General features: G+C 44.5%; 1 protein-coding gene across 1 annotated transcript in view; it reads left to right on the forward strand.

Moving 5' to 3' along the window:
- LOC306977344 (contactin-associated protein-like 4) overlaps positions 1–20,015 on the forward strand; it is a 330,278-nt gene that overhangs the window by 174,858 nt on the left and 135,405 nt on the right. The window contains exon 10 of the mRNA XM_079575645.1: positions 614–785. Coding sequence (XP_079431771.1) covers positions 614–785 — 172 coding nt within the window. The remainder of the gene's footprint in view (positions 1–613; positions 786–20,015) is intronic.

Raw genomic sequence — 20,015 nt, forward strand, 5'->3', positions numbered from 1 at the left:
ATGCAGAGCTGGGTCTTGGATGCTCTCTGCACAGTTTCCCATTGAATAAGGATCTATGGACAGGAGCCTGTGCTAACGAGGCCTCAGCGCGTGCCAATATCGGACTGCAAGCTTCACGCGGCTTCCAAAGGCTCCTGTCAGCGCCGTCCTGACTTTTGCGCCAACAAAGACCTGCAATTACTGCTCCCCAACCTCTTTGTTTCCGTTGGCTATTTGTTAAAGGGGATGTGTCACGCAAAATCGACTTTTGTGAGCATTTTCTTTGTGACCGCATTCCCTCGTCAAAAACTTTCCGGGAGTGGTCGTTCGCTTCATTCACTGCAGCTTTGTTTGTTTGTTCTTCTACAGCTGAAGCACCCATTTCATTTTGCCTCATAGATGAAGCACACACCTATCCTCCACATTGTCTTAGCCCATAATCCATCGCAGCTCCGCGTTCAAAGTGTGTTCATCATGGCATTATCGATTCGCTAGCATTCTGTTAGCTAAAAATGAAAACTTCTTTTACTGTCCCGCTAATAGCTACATAGCATTCCACAACGAAAGCGTGGAAAATACGACGTGTATTTCAACCCCGGGCGAATTCTAAATGTGCGTCTCATTTGTTCCTCAGGTTGCCCACCCGAGGAGAGCGCCCCCGAGTGTTCGAACCCCTTCGGTGCGTTCCAGGGCTGCATGCGGCTCCTGTCTGTGGATAGCCAGCCCGTCGACCTCATCAAGGTGCAGCAAAGGCTTCTGGGGAACTACAGCCACCTCAAGATTGATATGTGCGGGATCATCGACCGGTGAGTGCCGTTGGCTCGATGTGAGCGTTTTGCTGGCAGATCTTTGGCATCATAAAGAGCGCAGGGGTTTCTCCGTTGTTTTGTTTCGCCACAGCTTTGGACGGCAGGATGAAGGCGAGATTAGACGGCAAATTGGATTTTAACCTTGCTTATGCGCAAAACCGGGATGTGCGACTTCTCTGCAGGTTTTCCTGAGTCTCCCTCCCTTATTAACTTGAGGTTTATTCATTTTGCTATCCAATTTCACACATAATCAGATCTGTGTTCCAAGCGGAGTAACCGTCACTGCCTTCCTGCTTCCAACAGTTTCGAATGTCCAGCCTTAGGGCAATGAAATAAATCAGCAAATATGTTGGCACTTACAATGTGTTTTACCGCACAATTATGGCAAAAGAATCTGTAAAGTGATGTTTTGTTTTCAGATCGTTTTACCATTTGTTCTGCTTTTTACGCTGTTCCTGGTCCAATGTTTGGAAACCACAGCTCTATAAATGTTCTGTAGTCCTGCCCTACATGCTTTTACCTAGACCACTGCAAGTCTGCAGATTCTCAGAAACGTGGACCGAATCTATCAAGACACACACAAATGATAGCAACATACAAAGGAGTCACATTCACAGCCCGACTTTACTCCACAGCATAAGCATGAAAACACTACACTCACTGTGTATTGGATCTGCTGTGGATCACCCATAGAACCTGCTGTCCTTTGCTGATCTCTTTATCCATTGATTGTCACTCGTTTGGTCGGTCATTAGCCGCCATCATGATTCCTCTGCCAGGACATTGAGACGAACTGTTTGCAAACAACTTATTTTAACAATTAAATGTTCGCCTTTAAGTAGCGCCACTGTTTACTCGTCTGTGGAAAATCCCTCTTATGAACTGAACTGGAGCAGCTAACAGCAGCTGTCCATCAAACAGCTTCAGGACGGCTTCCCACGGCCTTTTAAAGTTAAAAGCTCTGGGTCTGTGTACGGCGTATTGGTGATACTGAAGGAGACACAACTGTTCGCATCTTATAATAATAATAATAATACATAAGTCTTATATAGCGCTTTTCGGGGGACACAAAGACACTTTACAGATGAGACGAACAAACAAAGATGGCAGAGCTATTGTTGGTTGTAGGTGAGCTGAAACATGTGTGTTTTGAGCAGTTTTTTGTAGGTGGCCAGTGAGTCTGAGTTTCTGATGTGGATGGCGAGTGAGTTCCAAAGGGTGGGGGCGGCGATGGCGATGGCGATGGCTAAGGCTCGGTCCCCCAAGGTTCGGTGCTTTGATTTGGTGATGGGTTTGAGAAGGTTTAAGTCGGCAGAGCGGAGGCGACGGGATGGGCGGTGGCGTTGTAGGGACCTCCTACAACGCCACCGCCCATCCCGTCGTGAGGTATGAAGGGGCCAGATTGTTGAGGGCTTTGTAGGTGATGAGCAGAACTTTGTAATGGATGCACTGTTGTACGGGGAGCCAGTGAAGCTGCTGGAGGACGGGGGTGATGTGGTCTCTGGAGCGGGTGTGGGTGAGGAGGCGGGCGGCAGAGTTTTGAACATATTGCAGTTTTTGTAAATCAGAGGAGGGGAGACCGTACAGGAGGCTATTGCAGTCGTCGAGTCTGGATGTGATAAATGCATGGATCAGAGTTTCAGCAGCAGATGTGGAGAGGGTGGGGCGGAGGCGAGCGATGTTACGGAGGTGGAAAAAGGCAGTTTTGGTGATCTGTCGGATGTGGGGCTTGAATGTGAGTGTGGGGTCGAAAATGAAACCAAGATTTCGGATCTGGGGAGAGGTGGTGACTGTGTGGCCATCGACGGAGAGAGTGAAGTCTTGGGAGGAGGGGAGGAGTGATTTGGGACCAATGACGATGATTTCAGATTTATTGCAGTTGAGTTTGAGGAAGTTGGTGTTCATCCAGGATTTTATTGCAGAGAGGCAGTTTGTGATGGTGGATACTGTGGCAGGAGTGATGGATCTGGTGCTGAGGTAGAGTTGTGTGTCGTCTGCGTAACTGTGGAATTGTAGTCCATGATTGTGAATGATAAGTCCAAGGGGAAGCATGTACAGGATAAACAGAAGGGGACCAAGCACCGAGCCCTGAGGGACTCCACGGTTGACTGGTATGGAGTGAGACGTGCTGTTGTTGATGGATATGAATTGAGATCTGTTGGTGAGGTAGGAGGTGAACCAGGAGAGAGCTGAGCCAGTGATGCCGAGGTGTTGTAGGCGTTGGAGAAGGATGGAGTGGTGGATGGTGTCGAAGGCAGCGGAGAGGTCAAGTAGGAGGAGAATGGAGATCGAACCAGAGTCGGAGCGAGGAGGAGGTCATTTGATACTTTGAGTAGTGCAGTTTCTGTTGAGTGATGAGTGCGGAATCCAGACTGAAAGGTTTCGTAGAGCTGATTGGAGAGGAGGTGATGTTTTAGTTGAGAGCCGACCGAGCGTTCCAGGCTTTTTGACAGAAAGGGAAGGTTGGAGATTTTTAAATATTGGTGGGATGGCGGCAACTTTGAAGGAGGAGGGAACTATTCCAGAGGTGAGAGAGGAGTTGATGATGTCCATGATGAGTGGGCTGAGGCAGGGAAGGCAGAGCTTGACCAGTGCAGATGGGATGGGGTCCAGTGGGCAGGTTGTGAGGTGAATTTTATTGAATTGGTTAATGAGGTCAGATTCTGTAATGACTGATAGGGAGGAGAGAGTGGAGTGAGATGGAAGGGATGAGTCGGGTTGAGGGTCTGTACTGGGAGAGATGTTCGTGGAGAGCTCTTGGTGAATGTTGTCAATTTTGGATTTAAAGTAGTCTATGAAGTTATTGCATTTGTCCGTGGTGAATGAGTGAGTGATATTGTCAATGGGTTTGAGTAGTTTATTGACTGTGGCAAAGAGAGTCCGGGGGTTGGAGGATCCAGAGTGAATGATACCAGAATATAAAGCTGTGCGGGCAGATGTGAGTGCTGATCTGTAATGATGACTGTGATCCTTGTAGGCTTGTAGGTGTACAGTGAGTCCAGTTTTCTTATCTTCCTTTCATCCACGGGGCGTCTCCAATGAGCGAGTGCGAGCCGGGCATCCTGCAGCCGCCCTGATTCGCATTTCTTTTCCTTCCGCTTTCGAGGAGTCTATGATCAAAACCAAATCAGCGGCGAAGGTCAGTTTTCTGCAGGTTTTCCCGACTCTCCACTCTGGCTGTGGCCTGTGTGCACTGAAGCACACAGCACCTTGATCCAGCTCGTATCTACAGCTGGATGAGCTGAGGGCAGGAGAGGAGGTCCTGTTTTTCCCCTGCATCTAAACGTGCACTATCAATGTGGTGTACAGAAAATAAGGATAACATGTTTGGAGACAGACTCAAATGGCAGGCAGTGTTTTGGATTTGCCATAATAATAAATATTCGTATTTCAATCAATGGCCATTTGTAGAGTTTGTCCATCATGACTTTTGTACCACGATCAGTGAGAACTCCAAGGCTAACAGGCGTGCGTTATTTTCGTATAACCGCGCACGTAGTCCGGTAGTTAAACCACTGGGATAACTACTGCCACCTCAAGTCATGTGTAACTGCATATGGTAACTGACCTGTGTATGTGTAAGTGCATATTAAAGGGATATTTCAGGATTTTTGACATAGGGCCTCATTTCCTAGTTATCCAGAGTGTTGCTGATTTCTGGAGATATTTTTTTTGTAATTCATGCAGTTCTTATATTTGAAGAGTTTCGTGGCGCTAGGCTAGTGCAAGGCTAGCGCATTTCTACGACATCAGCTAGCCTGCATTAAAAACAGTCTGACCCGCTCCACAGTGCACCTGAGGCAAATCACTTATAACACCAGACTAACCATATAAATGTTTGTGTCGAGAGAATAATTTGAACCATTTTGCATTTAAAAGACCTTATATTTGAGCAGCATCAGCTTCGTGGTTGTATAAGCTACGCAGCGGCGGAGTGATCTGCTAGAAAATAGTCGCTGAAAATGCGATCATTCATGTGATGCAAGGTCAGTTTTACTCCAAAACATATTCTATCTACACAAACATTTATATGGTTAGTCTGGTGTTATAAGTGATTTGCCTCAGGTGCTCTGTGGAGCGGGTCACACTGTTTTTAATGCAGGCTAGCTGATACCATAGAAATGCACTAGCCAATCACAAGCCTAGCGCCACGAAACTCTTCAAATAAAAGAACTGCATGAATTACATAAAAATATCTCCAGAAATCAGCAAGACTCTGGAAAACTAGGAAATGAGGCCCTATGTCAAACATCCTGAAATATCCCTTTAAGCTCGTGCGTGACGGCACTTAGGACCCGAAGTAACAACTTTCTGAGTGACAGTGCAGGATTTTAGAGGCAGTTGTCGTGAACAGGTCTGAGCTCATTGTACACATTGGATGGGCTGGAACATGTAGGGGAGGAAAATACATAATTTTAAACTCTGTATAGTCCCCTTAAGTTTGTGGGAGCGTGGTATAAGCGGATTATTCAGAGCCGTGCATTAGACAGTCATAATGCACGTGTTGCGGTGTTCTTGACTCCGCGTCGTGCTTCATAACTGTCTAATGCACGGCTCCTTGTTGTTTAATCCTTACATATACAAACATACCTTTACCTCAAAGGCGCTCAGGCGTGTAAACAGAAACAGCAGTTCTCCTCTGCTCAGTAAACTCATTTACATATCACATCTTTGGCACGAAAAATATGCACAGTGCCTAATGTATCTAAAGAAAATAGCAAAGGCTAATATTAGGTACCACTCGCAATTTAGCGCCAGGCCTAGTAAATCAGGCCCTGCATGTTTTTAAAGAATAACATACCGAAAAAATACTGAACCGTGCCCTCCAAGTACCTTACACCCCTAGTTGTTAGGCAAAACAGGTTGACTGACAGAGCAGACAGATTCAACATTGACCACTGCGCGAAAAATCAATCCTTTCACCTGCCGTGTCTCATTATAAGTCTGTCTGCACATTGGCTCTGTACATGAAAAACTTTACAGCGCTCGGCTCTCAGTTCGCTTATTATTTTCCATTCTGGCCCACCAAGAAGACACAAAGTATATATCAAAATAATATAGGACTGCAGAGAATAACTGTTCACCATTGCATAATCATATCCATTATCAGCCCTCCATTGCTGAAATGCCATTTTTCATTACAGCCTCGACCCTGGACTTAAACGTCTCCTCTTATGTTGTCTGGTCTGTCTCTTCTTCTGCGCGGTAATAATGTCACCTATAAGCGGAGGACTAAGCTTCACTCGGCTCATGACAAAGAAGCTGCTGACATTACGAGTCTATATAGTGCAAATTGGAGACATGCATTTGAAGCGGGGGCACAAAGGAGCTCGAAGACCATGCAGCGAAAGAAAGCAGGAGGGTTTCTATATTAAAGTAACACACTCGAAATGCTTTTCCCTCCTTTGATTTAGTTTGGTCACGTACTGTGTCGTTCAGGAAGTAAACCACTTTCCCGTCGATCGCTGGTGGCCAGAACACATCTTTATTAATCGTTACACAAGTAGGTTTAACCATCGTTTCACATTTTCAATCTCCAAACTGTGGCAAATTGAAAGAGGGCTGGATCGGACGCGTCTCTGTGTGATTAAAGGAGGTGTGGGCTCACACTCTGAGGCAGGCGGGAGAATGATCATGACGGGAAGGAAAAGAAAGACTCTGAAAAGTCAAAAAGAGAGGCCAAGAGAGATTCTGCCCTTGAACTTGAAATTTTAAATAAATAAATATTGGGAAGAATCCACAGAACCCCATCAAAGGTTTTGTTGCTAATCGCCAACAAAGCTGTAAATAGAGAAAAAGATGTAAATGAACTGTGAAAGACTGATAAGATGAGAGTGACTCTTGACAGACTGATAAATGGGCCCATGGCTGGATCAGTAACGTTCATATGCTCCGCTCAGACTTTGATGCCAGTAAGATGGAGGTGGTGTACTGATGTGGGCAGGTATTATTAAAGATGACTTAGTGGGACCGTTTTGAGTTGAAGATGAACTGAAACTCGGCTTCTTACTAAAACTAAACAGTGTGAGCACATCGTCCTGCTCTGTGCAGCCTGCACTGGTTTCCTGTCAGCTCTCAGTAATTAAAGATTCTGTTCATTGTTTTTAAGTGTCTGCACCGTTTAGGCTCATCCTATTTGACTGACCTGTAGCCTTACCCTCCTCACGCCGAGGGCTCTGAGGTCAGCTGACCATCTACAATCTAAAAGAGACAGAGTCTTTTCTGTAGCAGCGCCTCCCTCTGTCTGTCAGCTCCTCTCAGTCTTTAGCACAATTTGAGTCAAATTGTGCTGAACCTCTTTAGCCAGGCCTTCAAAAACTAGTGGGGCATGATTTTTTGCTTCAACTATTGTTTTATATACTGTACTGTACATATGAATTGTAAATGTATGTGTTTTACCCTGTACTGCTGTATTTTGCATCTCTGGAAAGCACAACAGTATCCATCTATTTTCTTCCGCTTTATCCGGGGCCGGGTCACGGGGGCAGCAGTCTCAGCAGAGATGTCCAGACTTCCTGATCCACACACACCTCCTCCAGCTGTTCTGGGGGGTCCCCGAGGCGACACCAGGCCAGCTCGGAGACATAGTCCCACCAGCCCACCCATGTCCTGGGTCTTCCACAAGGCCTTGTCCCAATAGGACATGTCTTGAACACCTCCCGAGGGAGGCGACCAGGAGGCATCCGGAACAGATGCCCTAGCCACCTCAGCTGGCTCCTTTCGACGTGAAGGAGCAGCGACTCTACTCCGAGCTCCTCTCAAGTAACTGAGCTCCTCACCTGATCTCGGAGGGTGCGCCCAGCCACCCTGCGAAGGAAGCAAATTTCGGCTGCTTGTCTCTGCGATCTTTTCCTTTCGGTCATGACCCAAATCTCATGACCATAGGTGAGGGTGGGAACGTAGATCAATCAGTAAATCGAGAGCTTTGCCCCGACTCAGCTCCCTCTTCACCACGACAGTCTGATACAGCGACCGCATCACTGCTGACGCCGCACCGATCCGTCTGTCGATCCACTTGAGGCAAGGACTCCCCACCGACCTGAAGAGGGGAGATCAACAGTAGTTATTATGAATTGTGCTGCATAAATAAACGTCAGTTGAATTGACTCCCAAACCTATGCCAGTGATCAGAGGATGCTTCTGCACGTGGTAGTTCAGGGAAAGGTCCAGCTAGAGTCACTCTGATCTCACCAATCCACAAAACCTCTGAAAGATCTGCCTTCAGATCATTCCAAGCCCAGTTTACACATTTCGGCTCATGTGTCTCGTTGGTTTGGTCTTCACTTTCCTCACATTGACAATGTCTCAGAATGCTGAACACCTTGTACTTCTGGACACTTCAGGCGAGCTACAGCCTCTGAAGACGACAGCACTGGTAGATAATAAATTGACGTGTTCGACCGTAGCTTTGTGTCTTTTTCTGTAAACTCTTTTCTTACGACCCAGCTGGCAATCAGCAACAAAACGCTCTGTGGTCCCGTCCTTCTATTCAGGAAATTTCAAGGATGCCTCTGACAAACTTGACAATTTTCAGAGTTTATCAGATGTCTTTTTTGTGAGAAAAATCAGCTGCATAATAACTCCAGCCTAATATCGTGCGTATGATTTATGTTTTATATCTTAGACTGCTATTAATTACAGACATGTTTTGTTTTATCTCGCATCTTCCTTTATTGAAACTTGGACTTGGTAGCCATAATCCACAGTCTCCTGTTACACCATTTAAATTGAAAAATAAACCTCCCCCTCTGGTCTGCCTTAATCCTTTGTTTATGCAGGAATTTGAACCGACTTTATTGAAGAATCCTTGCTCAGGGCTCGAGACCGCGCTTTGAAAAAAAAAGACAACGCTCTCCAATCTTCTAATCCTATCCGCAACTTCACCTGCAACATTGGACTAGAAAAAAAAAAAAACTCTCTGCACATGATTTGTCTGTATAACTAACTGGATTAATTAGCTCTCCCTGCGCTCAAGGTGATTATCCAACCCGAAATGGCACCCAGGCCCGACCCAAGTCGTCAAAAAATAGACACAGCAAGGACTCCTGCCAAAGCACATGGCTCTACGGGGGAAGTTTCCCGGGCTTAACTGGATATTTCAAACAGTTATTTATGTTCTTGTTAGTGCTTTGTGGATATGGAGTGGGAGTTAATTTTGGGACAAGGTGTGCAGTGAAGAAGATTAACAAGAGCGGGTTTTGCTTTACTTTGGTGTTTCACTTTAAGACATGTTTGCATTTGTATTTCACTCAGCTAAGAATCATTCTTCCATCCATTTAAGCATTATGCTCCATTTCTGTGTCTCAGTGTTGCTGATTTGATTGAATTCTGTGTTGATGATCGACTTTTGTCTTCAACTTTTGTGGCTAATTTGGGGGGGAAAAAGTTGATATTTGACCTTGTCGTGACCCAGCGGCTGTATGAGTATGTTACTTTCCATCACGGTGGTCTCTACAACTCTCCAGGATCGATTGGTTTGCAGGTTTTCTGGTGAGAGGGTCCATCAGCAGTGAAAACCTTCCAAACAATGGATCCTGGAGTGTCCTAGAGACCACTGTGATGGAAGGTAAAGACGCCATGCGGACCACTCATACAGCCGCCGGGTCACTACAAGGTCAAACACGCACAAATATCAACTTTTGCATAAGTTACATAATGCAGTTGAGTGACTACTGGAATTTGTATATTGTACAGAGAGAATAGTCAAAAGTAACAAGGCACTAATGCTCGATGCAATATTCTAGTGAGTGTACGTTGTATTATACTCGCCTCAGGGCAGCTCAGCTTCTTCACAGGGAAGAGCCCTGAGGAATATGGCCGAAATACCCAGAGCCGGTGCTAGCCTTTCTGGGGCCCAAGCAAAAGTCCACTAGGGGGCCCTACAGTACACATCCCAAGGCAGTTCAGTGAAGAGTGAACCCATTTACGGTGAAAAACAGTTGCACGCAGTAGTGCAGGTCAGTAATGGAAGCTAATGACCTCAATTCGGGCCCTGCAACCCTGTGTGAGAACCACTGACCGTTTAGGAATACACTACATACCTGCGCCTGACTGGTTATTTGTATCTTATCACTGACCTAGAATTAGCCTGACAGTAATTCATTTAGACCAGGGGTGTCAAACTCATTTTGGGTCGCGGGCCGAAATTCAGCTCCCACGGCGGGTCGCGGGCCACGTATAATAGAGAAAATGTTTCCAATAAATGAATAATAATAAACTGTGATTTTATCAAAGCCCCAACTTGACTGTAGCTTCAGTAATGACAACGGCTTACACTATTGCACTTTACAAGCCTGTGTCACAAGTTCCTGAAAGTGCAGTCGTCATTATTCATTCACTTGGTGGTGGTAAACTGTTGTTGAAGCCACAGCCGCCCTGGGGCAGACTGTCCATTTACCACATGGCTATATAATGTGTTGTTCATATCCTGAGCTCTTATTATGTCAGTGCCCTCTGCTGGACACGTGTGGAACTCTATCCTTTTTTTTAATTTAATGCCCCCTAGTGGCTAGAATGAGTATTCTGGTTATTCTTTAAAAATGCATAACTCCGCACAGGAATGGGCTTGAGACTTACTTTTTTTTTTAGATACTCTGGAATTTATGCTCTACAGGGTGGGGCCGGATTAAATCATCTCGCGGACCGGATCAGGCCCGCGGGTCGTATGTTTGACACCCCTGATTTAAACCATGCACATTCAGAGAACTATAGTCAACAGCTTCGCTCAATTCTATTAAACCAAGAGTGTCCAAACTTTATACACATGGGGCCACATATTGAAGCTTATACGGGGTGAGGAACCACAGATAGGTGATCAGTGAGGTAAAAGTTTTCATTAGGTGTATTTAGCAGAGGTTTAAATTGTGCCCCACACCTTTATTTATGCTTAAAATCTTAATGCCAGCTCTGTCTTACAATAAAATGATAGTTGTTAGGTTAGAATTGTGTAGAAATATTACACTTGAAATAAAAAGGACCTTCGGCTTCGACATTTTTAAGACCCTCCTTCCCAATTCTCCGACTGCTGAACATTGGTGCTAGTATTAAATGCTTCGCGGTGACGTTGGGAGGCAAATGTGTAGAAATGTATGAAAACGCATGGGTGACGGTGCAGTTCACTTGGATTATGTGGCCTTGACTATTTAACTTTTTGTTTTTTCGCAAATGAAATGGCCTTTACACTCCCCCGCACAAGCCTCGCCTCATAGCCGGTCTTGTCAGTATTCGCTTTTTTTCCAACCGCATTAGTCCGAGCTGTCAGGAGCCTGCAATTCTGACCTCTTTTCTTCTGTCAGCCCTGTGACAAGTTAATAATACACTTTGTCAAAGTCTGTGCACACACCGGCCTCCCCCTTAAACCTACAAAGAAGAAAAGCTTGGGTCGGCGAGAGGTCAGCTACCTTGTGTCCGGATGTCAACGCGATAAAACGCTGTGTATCATATCCACAGCAAATAAAAAAGAAAAGGGGATAAATGGCTCAAAATATTCGTCCGCACGCTGCTACCGTGCGCGCCGCCAGGTCTATTTGATGTCTTTGTTGGGTGAGTCGTACTGCAGACCGAACCAAGCACTAGCTCAAGGCAGTTTCTGGAATGAATAAAATTAGCACTTCAAAAAGTTTTAGCCAAAAGTTGAAGAAGATATGTGGAATAATGTGACCCGATGAAAATGGATTCTTCGAGGGATCGCTGAATAGATGAAGGGAGAAGTGAATGAACATTGTGTCCGCCAAAAAAAGGAAGTGACTGAGGAAACTGTCTTGTCGGGGGGGGTGCTATTGTGTTTTGGTGTGGTTCTCGGAGTTATTCAAAGAGTGTTTCATTCAATGCTGTTTTGAGTGATACGGCGTCTGCTGATAAAACGCCTGAGACTTCAAACATTGTCCATAAACATATACCTTACTTCTGAACCAGACCTTCATGGTGGCTGTACAAAGTTAATAAGCGTTTGAAGTCGAAAGTACGAGCTGGTTTCAAACAAAGCAGGGCTGTGTCCGCATGCCCAACCTTATTCCCCTCCCCCTATAGGCCCGCACTATATAGTAGACTTTTCAGCAACGTTTATAAAGTTGTCCGACTCTTCGTTCGTGACTTTGTTCGCTTTGTGCAACAATTAAAACAGTCTATTGCTGTAAAGGTGTGAATACGTTTTTACAGCACTCTGACTGCTGCAGCCACAGAGACCGGCGGTGGAAGCAGCGATACACGGACATTGGGAAGGAGAAAGTGGGCGCGAGATGAAGCAGAAGCAGAGATAGATGATAATCTGTAGGATTTGTGCTGACAGCGAGAACTCTGTGGTCCTGTTGTTTAGGTGTTACAGATGATTACAGCATCAGTTTGTTGCAAGCTACTGATGAACTGGTTCAATAGAGGCTTGCTTTTTACATTTTCTTTAATCTAAATCTGTTCTAATTGATCAAAATATACAAACACACTTCCATTCCAAAAATCACAAAACCTAGACAATCTCCTCATATCTGTTTAGTTGTAGGCTAAATGTAGACAAATGCAGGGATGTCCCATTTCTTAGGGTGGTCTTTGCAACCCTCGCCCTTCCCCTACACCTTTAAATGGAGGGCTAAGGGTGAGGGCTGCAAAGACTGCCCTAAAATATGGGACATCCCTCCATTTGTCTACATTTAGCCTACAACTAAGCAGATATGAGGAGATTGTCTAGGTTTTGGGTAGAGAAGAGAATTGAGATTGGGCCTTAGTAATAATAGTAGTAATAATAATTTCTTCGATAAAGACCGACCAAATACAAGAGACAGTTTGATATTGGATAAATATTAGTCTGATCAGTTTGATTTAACATAGATTTTACATGGATGAAGAAAACAGCTTGGATCATTTCCTTTTTGCCTGAGAGAGAAAGCTATCGATAATTTAACAGCTCAAGCGAACGGTGAGCAGCTAATGTTAGCTACTTTTCACTGTAACGACTTATATTAAGTTGTTCATTCATGAAAAAAAAACACGCTGTTAAAACAAAAAAATCTGTTTTCATTCATCCGTGTTGTGTTTAGTTCAAAGATCTGTCGCTGTCGGCTGTTCTAATCCGACTCTTGCAATGCATTGTGGTCTATATTGACCCTCCTAGTGACCTCCGCTGCTCACAACTTTTTAGAATTCATTGCAGGAGATTTTGAGTGCACTACTTCTTCCTCTCAGGACAACACTCCAAAATCACATGACAGCTATTTAGTGACACAGCCATTGACAGTACATGTGCGCAGCGCCACCTACTGCTCTGGAGTGTGTATTATAAGGCCTTAAGTTGTATTGAAGTTGCGCCGACAGTTGTATTCACTTAAATCAGGGCGTACTTCTGTTGAATCACATTCGACAGAGGTGCGAAGTGAGCAACTGCATCAACGGTAACTCCGTGGATACAGTCATGTAAATAGAATAGAATATTTTTCATCTCTCCTTTCGCCACAGGTCAGAGCGCGAGTGGGAAGTGCACAAACAAAATCCATGAGTGTGCCAACCTCATTAGTGCATTTGGCAGCGCCGCCGTTCGTGGCTGTGTTCAACCCTCACACGGAGCAATCACCTTTAAATTACTGCGCCGAATGAGTTCCGGGAGTGAGCTACGGAGAGGAGATATTAAAAGTGCGTTGAATCGTATTTCCTCGGTAACATCCAGCTGAAGGGTGTTTTCTGATGAAGACTGTGTGATCTGCATTTGTTTATCTGCGTAATCCTGGCAAAGGCGGCTGAACTCAGTTTCTTTACAAACTTAGACAAATTGAAGGTGTGGGGAAAACGCTTATTGACCTCATAAACTGTGTAGATGAATTTAATTTCTTCATGTTTGTGGATGGTTGTGTGGATGGGTCTATAGCCCATGCTTTTGGTGGTCTAAAGTGTCCATATTGCAGTACGTTCCCTGCGATAGTATGCATGAGGTCCTGTGTGTATAAAGCTCTGCTTCTCATTCCCGTCGAGTGCTGGCGGCTCTTTGTGGCCAAAGACAGTGGGCATGTCCAGAGTGCACCTGCCCGTATCGAGACGAATGCATAATTGGGAAACTTAGCCCTCATCATGACGCTTCTTTGCAGCTCTAGTGCTCTCTAGACCCTTGTTTGTGAAGTTTCCAAAGTTCGCTTCACTGTCGCCTTGTTGCTGGCCATCAATGCGACCAGCAGTTCTGCACTGATCTCAAAAACATGAAGTTATTTCTATATATACAGTTACTGTATGTCCTTTTCTCTCATTGTTCACAAATCTGTCTCAACCTCCACACTTCTCATGTGAAAAAAGGAATTGTTGAAGGTCCTATATCATGCAAAATCAACTTTTTGGAGCTTTTGTTATAATGCTATTTCCTTATCAAAAACACCCCCAGAGTGGTTTTTGGCTTCATTCACGCAACTCTCAGCAATCCTCCTGAATCCTGCTGTCTGAGCAGCTGCTCCGCCCTCTGCTGGAAAACCACTGAGTTGTGACACTCTGACGTTTTTTACGTCATAGTGTCAAACAGGAAGAGCACAACTTCTGTAATGTAGTGCCTTACAGCCTGATTTGAATTTATAAAACAGCTTAAAAAAAGATTATACAAAAAAACAAAAAAGGAAGTGCTTCCAGGTCAGGGCTGAAAACAAACACAAAACAAACGCACCCCTGAGAGTCTGAACAGATGTCATGTTTGCACTGTTGGTTGTGAAGATGGAGCTCTTTCTAAACTATTCTGGACACGCCTGTTATTTTTTCGTACCTAACGATAATGTCTCGGAGAAAAGCACGTTTGGCTGCGAGAGGTGCAAGACTTTTTTCAACCTTCTAAAGAAGAGGCCACTCGCCAGTTGGAATTTCTTTCCGGGATTCAGCGACTATCACCAAAATAGAGAGTGTTTTTCTGTGACTGTCTCTTCACTGATGGATGTTTGGTGAACCTTCTCAAAGTGGATTAAATTTTATAACCAACACGAGTCCCCAATGTGATGGAGAGGCCAGGACAGAGCGGTGGTGAGTCAAAACACGTGTTAGCTTGTGTGTTAGCTTGTGTGTTAGCTTGTATGTTAGCCATTTATGAAGCTGTGTTGCAGATCTCAACTCCTTATAACTGCATTGTGAAGTAGCTTCACTTATTGCTGTGATATTTATATTTATTTTACTGCTAATAATGCAAAGGGACGGTTCCGCTCGGAGAGAGGGGGCGGAGTTAACTGAATCTTCTCTTGTCTTCCGCGTTTGGAAAATACCCCCAGAAAATACTTATATTTCTCACAAAAAATAGTTCTCCATAGTGGTAGAGGTGCAATATATCATATAAATGCCTATACTTTACTTTGGGATGGCTAAAATAGCATGATACAGATCCTTTAACACATTGTCAATGTGATATTTGAACCAGCAATCCCTGGTTTATGAGGCCAGCGCACTATAACTGAGCTATAATTCCACATACAAATAGGCCGGTCTAAATCATTAAAATCCTGTGCCGAAATGAGATCCCAGCAAGCCCCTGTCCACCAGATCTGTTGCCCATGCATCGGATGTTAATATGTCTCCCATAAGTTGTCTCCAACCGGCCTCACAAACCGCATTCCACGTGCACACCAGGACAGCACAACCAAGAAACTGTCCTGAACCGTCTCAGTGAAGCTCTTCTGCTGTTCGTTGTCCTCATCTGGGTCTCTGACTGCAGCTCGGGGTCGTAACCGACTTGAGTGGCTAAATTGAAGAAGAGTGGACCAACATTCCACAGGCCGCAGTCCACAAACTCTAGTGCGTGAGGACTGTTTTTCTAATGGTCACCGCGAACGAAACGAGCGATCTCTGAATAAAACGGAACGGGGAAGTATCTCAAAGTGCTATTATGCAACCTGCAGCGGACGCATACAGTGTCGGTGCCAAGGAGAAGAAAAAAAAGTTTTCTTCCGAACTTTTCTCTGCGAGCGGGGACAAACCTGGGGTGTGCGAAGCAGAAGCCAGCGAATCTGTCTCCCTGTCTGCTCTGGCAATGAAGACAAAGTGGTACATAAACAAAAGTCTGTCGCGGGTTGGCATTTCTCTGCACACTTAAATAACCAGGGCCTTGGCTGGCTGCTGCATTGTCCATTTGCGCAAATATCAGGCCGCTCCGTCATCCGTGAATCTAATAAGGAAATATGTGGGAAAAGAGCAGGTGGAGACATAGTGGTGCACTTTAGGAATTTGCAAGTGTGTTCAGGAGCTGGGAGTTCAGATAGAAATAGGGCAGAGGATGAGCCTTTCTTTTTACTTAGGTTTCGTTTATGTCGCTTTTAGGGATGCACCGATACCAATATGAGTATGAGTACTTTGATTTGAATATTTGCTGATACCAAAGACTGCGTTTCGGCGATTTGAGTTGCCTTGTGTACGAAATGCGCGGTATAAATAAAGTTGCCTTGCCTTGCCTATACAAGTCATTTTCTTAGTGTGTAGTGTAGTGTTTTGGAGGGGCAATGATGTGATTTGTTGTGTCTCACTTTTATTGATTTATTAAGGTGTTAAATGGAGATGGTTAAGTCTACCCTGAGACAGAACAGCCCCATGTCCCAAAGTTATTTTTTTATTTTATTTATGGTTTATTTGGTAGGGACAGTGCAAGTTAATGAACAAGCCACACCGGATTGTAGCCTTAGGCTAATTTTCATCCGTCGTCCCCCATGCGCACTCTCAAACACACTCTCATACATCCTGGCCTATTGTACATGTTTTTAGTGGTAGGGGAAACCGGAGTACCCGGAGGAAACCTACGCAGACACGGGGAGAACATGCAAACTCCACACAGAAAGGCCCCGTCCTTGGTGGGAATCGAACCCGGACCTTCTAGCTGTGAAGCACAAGCGCTAACCGCTGTACTACCGTGCCGTTACTCTGTTACTATGTTTTATTGAATGATGGCATTGAGATGGGTACTTATTATTGCTACTACCACACCTAGATTGGCCTCTTTTAGCATTAGCTGGCTTATTACAACTCCGTGTGGATTTCCCAGTGTGTTTGCAGGTAGCCTTCAGCATTTACATTATTTTTGCTGCAGCTAATTTTGCTCAAAATGGACATGCTGTATCTCTTTTTTTGGCATTTAGTCACTGGATTAGTTTTACAGATACAGTAAGTCCCTGAGTATAAAGCGGCTCACAATCGGCAGACTCGTTAGCAGCTAGTTAGCAACATTAGCCTGCGACAGTGGTTAAACCCAGTCTGTAATAAAGTCAGCTCTATGTGGAATATTGTATTTCCACACTGAAAAATTCTCCATTTTGTTGCTCTTTGCTCTGCTCAGCTGAGAGGGGCGCCCCTAGACTGTGTATGTAAATGGACAGCTTCTGCTCACTCCTCCCCGTTTACCATAATGACCACGCTCGTGGGGGAAATCATGGCAGATTTACAGCCCCCCCCCTCCCCAGCTCTGACGGAGCATGTGCCTAAAAAGGACATACGGGCAGAATCTTCACTGTAGACTAGGCCCTTGCGTGACGTGTAGCTCGCGCTGCTCCAATGCTAACAGTCCGAGCCTCATTAAGTACGAGATTTCAAAAATTCTTCTTACGAAAACCAGCCTGGTCCCCTTAATTGCAACTAACCCAGCGTTAGCACAGGAGGAATATCTAGCTCTAGATAGTTCCAAAAAAATTGGGACCAGGCGTTAAAGTTGTTTTTAACGTGTCTAAGTCCAATGCTTTTCAATGGGGGCCAGCGGCGTTATGGAGGTACTACAGCAATGGCGGCCCCCAGGGTTGTGGCCAAAAAGCAGAGCAGCCAGCGGCCATTGGGGGCGCCCCATAGTTGCACTGCGCTCAAGTGGCATCGGGACTACATTAATGAGTACAAGCGCGTGTAGTCCAGCCAATACCCGATACTGGTATTGGTGCATCCCGAGGCGCCCTATTTCATAGACTAAACTCTGAAAAAAGTACTTCTGAAGTCTCAAAAGAGGGCAAAACCGTAATTAAAATGTAATGAGATATATTCTGTAAACGTGAAGTGCTTTAAATGAGTTTAACAGTTTAGCTGGGCTTTCATTACCAGTTCTCTACTTTCACTCAAAAATACACTTCCTGTGGGTTCAGAAAGTTTCCAGAATGCTTTTAATTACTGTTATCTAACTCTGAAAAAACTGATACTTTGTGTAGATTAAAAAAGTTCAGGTGTTTTTAATTCCATTTTCTTTATTTGCTTGTTATGAGTCGACACAAACACCTTGAGATATTAGTTATCATGAACTAATGCAGTCGAATTTCAGCAAAGACATTCAGCAAAAAAATATCTGAGGTGACAATGCTCACACCAAACTGCTCTCAATCATGCTCAGTTAAGTTTGAGTCATCTTCTGAACTCTGTAGTTGAAGTGTAGAAAGTTTCACCTCTCTCTCATCATCAACGTTCGACACTTCATCATAGAAGATGACCTTCATTGAAGATAGACGTTGGATGGATGTTGCTGCGTTGGCTATAGTGCGATTAACCTGACATGTCAATGCATTAGCTTTCGGAAAACGTTTCGATGCGAAGACCACATTGGGTTTATGAACTCGCCTGGAGGGCTGGATGACCCCGGACTAGGTGTGGTTTGGGGCATTTCAAACAGTAAAATTCCCAGGAGGGGGACACAACGGCACCGCTGAACATTCAGGGGGAGGACATTGAGTCGGTAGACACTTTTAAGTACCTGGGTGTTCACCTCAACAATAAACTGGACTGGTCCACAACACCAACCCTGTACAAGAAGGGGGATGATGCTGAATTTTCCAGTAATGAGATTCTAATTAATCTATTTCCTCGATGAGAACGGCGTTCCCGTTTCAGTCTAAGTAATGGAGGTAATTATTTTATTATGGCTCGCATAAAATCTGCATCCTTCAGATCCAGATATCTTCTCTTTTTCCAAGGAAGGGATTTTAAAGATGCAAGAAGTGAGAAAAAGCACGGAGGAGCTAGCCTGGCCAGCCATACACACTTCTTTCTCTGTATGTTTAAAATATAGGTTAGGTTAGGTGTCTTTTTGGTGCCCTTAGGTAAATTAGAGTGCAGTGCAAGAGAGGAATCTCATAACACACATAACTGTAAATACAGTACATGAATCAAAGGACACAAAAGACAAAGTGCAGAGTCCGCTGCCCTCAGTGACACTGAATTGGAAGAAAACTTTCCCTATACCTCTTGGTTCTCCTTTTGGAACCACCAACCTCTGTCCCGATGGAATAAACAGAGGAGAATAGTCTGGTCTTGTAAAGATTCATTAAGATTGTTGTGCACATCTGGTTGAAGTCAGGTCAACCAGCTGTCAGCTTAAATCAAGGGTGTACACACTTATTCCTCCCTGTCCTGTGAATGCTTACATGTTGTGGCCAATTAAAATATGATGTAATATGAACATGTAATTGTTTGGGTGTTATTAGTTGAAGCAGACACTATTTAATCATAATTGTGATTTTAATAAAGACCAGACCACATTTTATAACCAATTTAGGCAGAAATGGGAGAAATTCCTCACTTTTTCCTCCCACTGTATGCAGTGTTGTGTCAGTGGCTGATCGCTGGTTCATCGACTGAAAGTAAACGCTGATTCTGAAGCTTTGGTGATTCTGTGGCTAAAAGAGACTTATGTTTGATTTGTTGTAACTCAGTAATTACTTAACTATAACTAATAACTTTTTTTAAACTAATCTTACTTATACTCACTTCTTGCCAGTGCATATTGGGCTTAGTCATGTTATGCAGACCCACCACCAGAGTCCGGATCTTAACCCCACTGAGAATCACACAGACTGTAATGTTGTTTGTTGGAGGCTATTACAACACCGCTGCATAGATTCGATTGTACTCGGTCCCTGTTTAATATAGGAGTCAATAAGTGCTGTGCGTCAGACTCTTAAATGTCACACGTGCCCCTGAGCAAAGCAGCTCCTCTCCATCGACAGTAATGACAGCACAGTACGCATCGGTTGCTGGTTGTCGTGGGCGTGAGGTACAGCGGGATTTGGGAAAACAATTTAGCGCACAGGGGGGAGATGTAGGAGTTTGGTGACGCTAATAGACTGACACAGTGAAGACATTAGGAAGTGATCTGCAGCTTGTCGCAGTGGATTAGATAATGGATTGGGGTGTGTTATGCATTTGGCGAAACAGTTAGGGAATTAAACTACAAGCTTGTGAATAGACCATATTTTTAAATACAAACTTTTTCCTTAGTCACCTGCAGTCTTTCCTTGTACACGTAAAACCAGCGTATTTTCTTTGTTACAT

Source organism: Gobius niger, assembly GCF_951799975.1.
Source record: "Gobius niger genome assembly, chromosome: 17".
Lineage (NCBI taxonomy): Eukaryota > Metazoa > Chordata > Actinopteri > Gobiiformes > Gobiidae > Gobius > Gobius niger.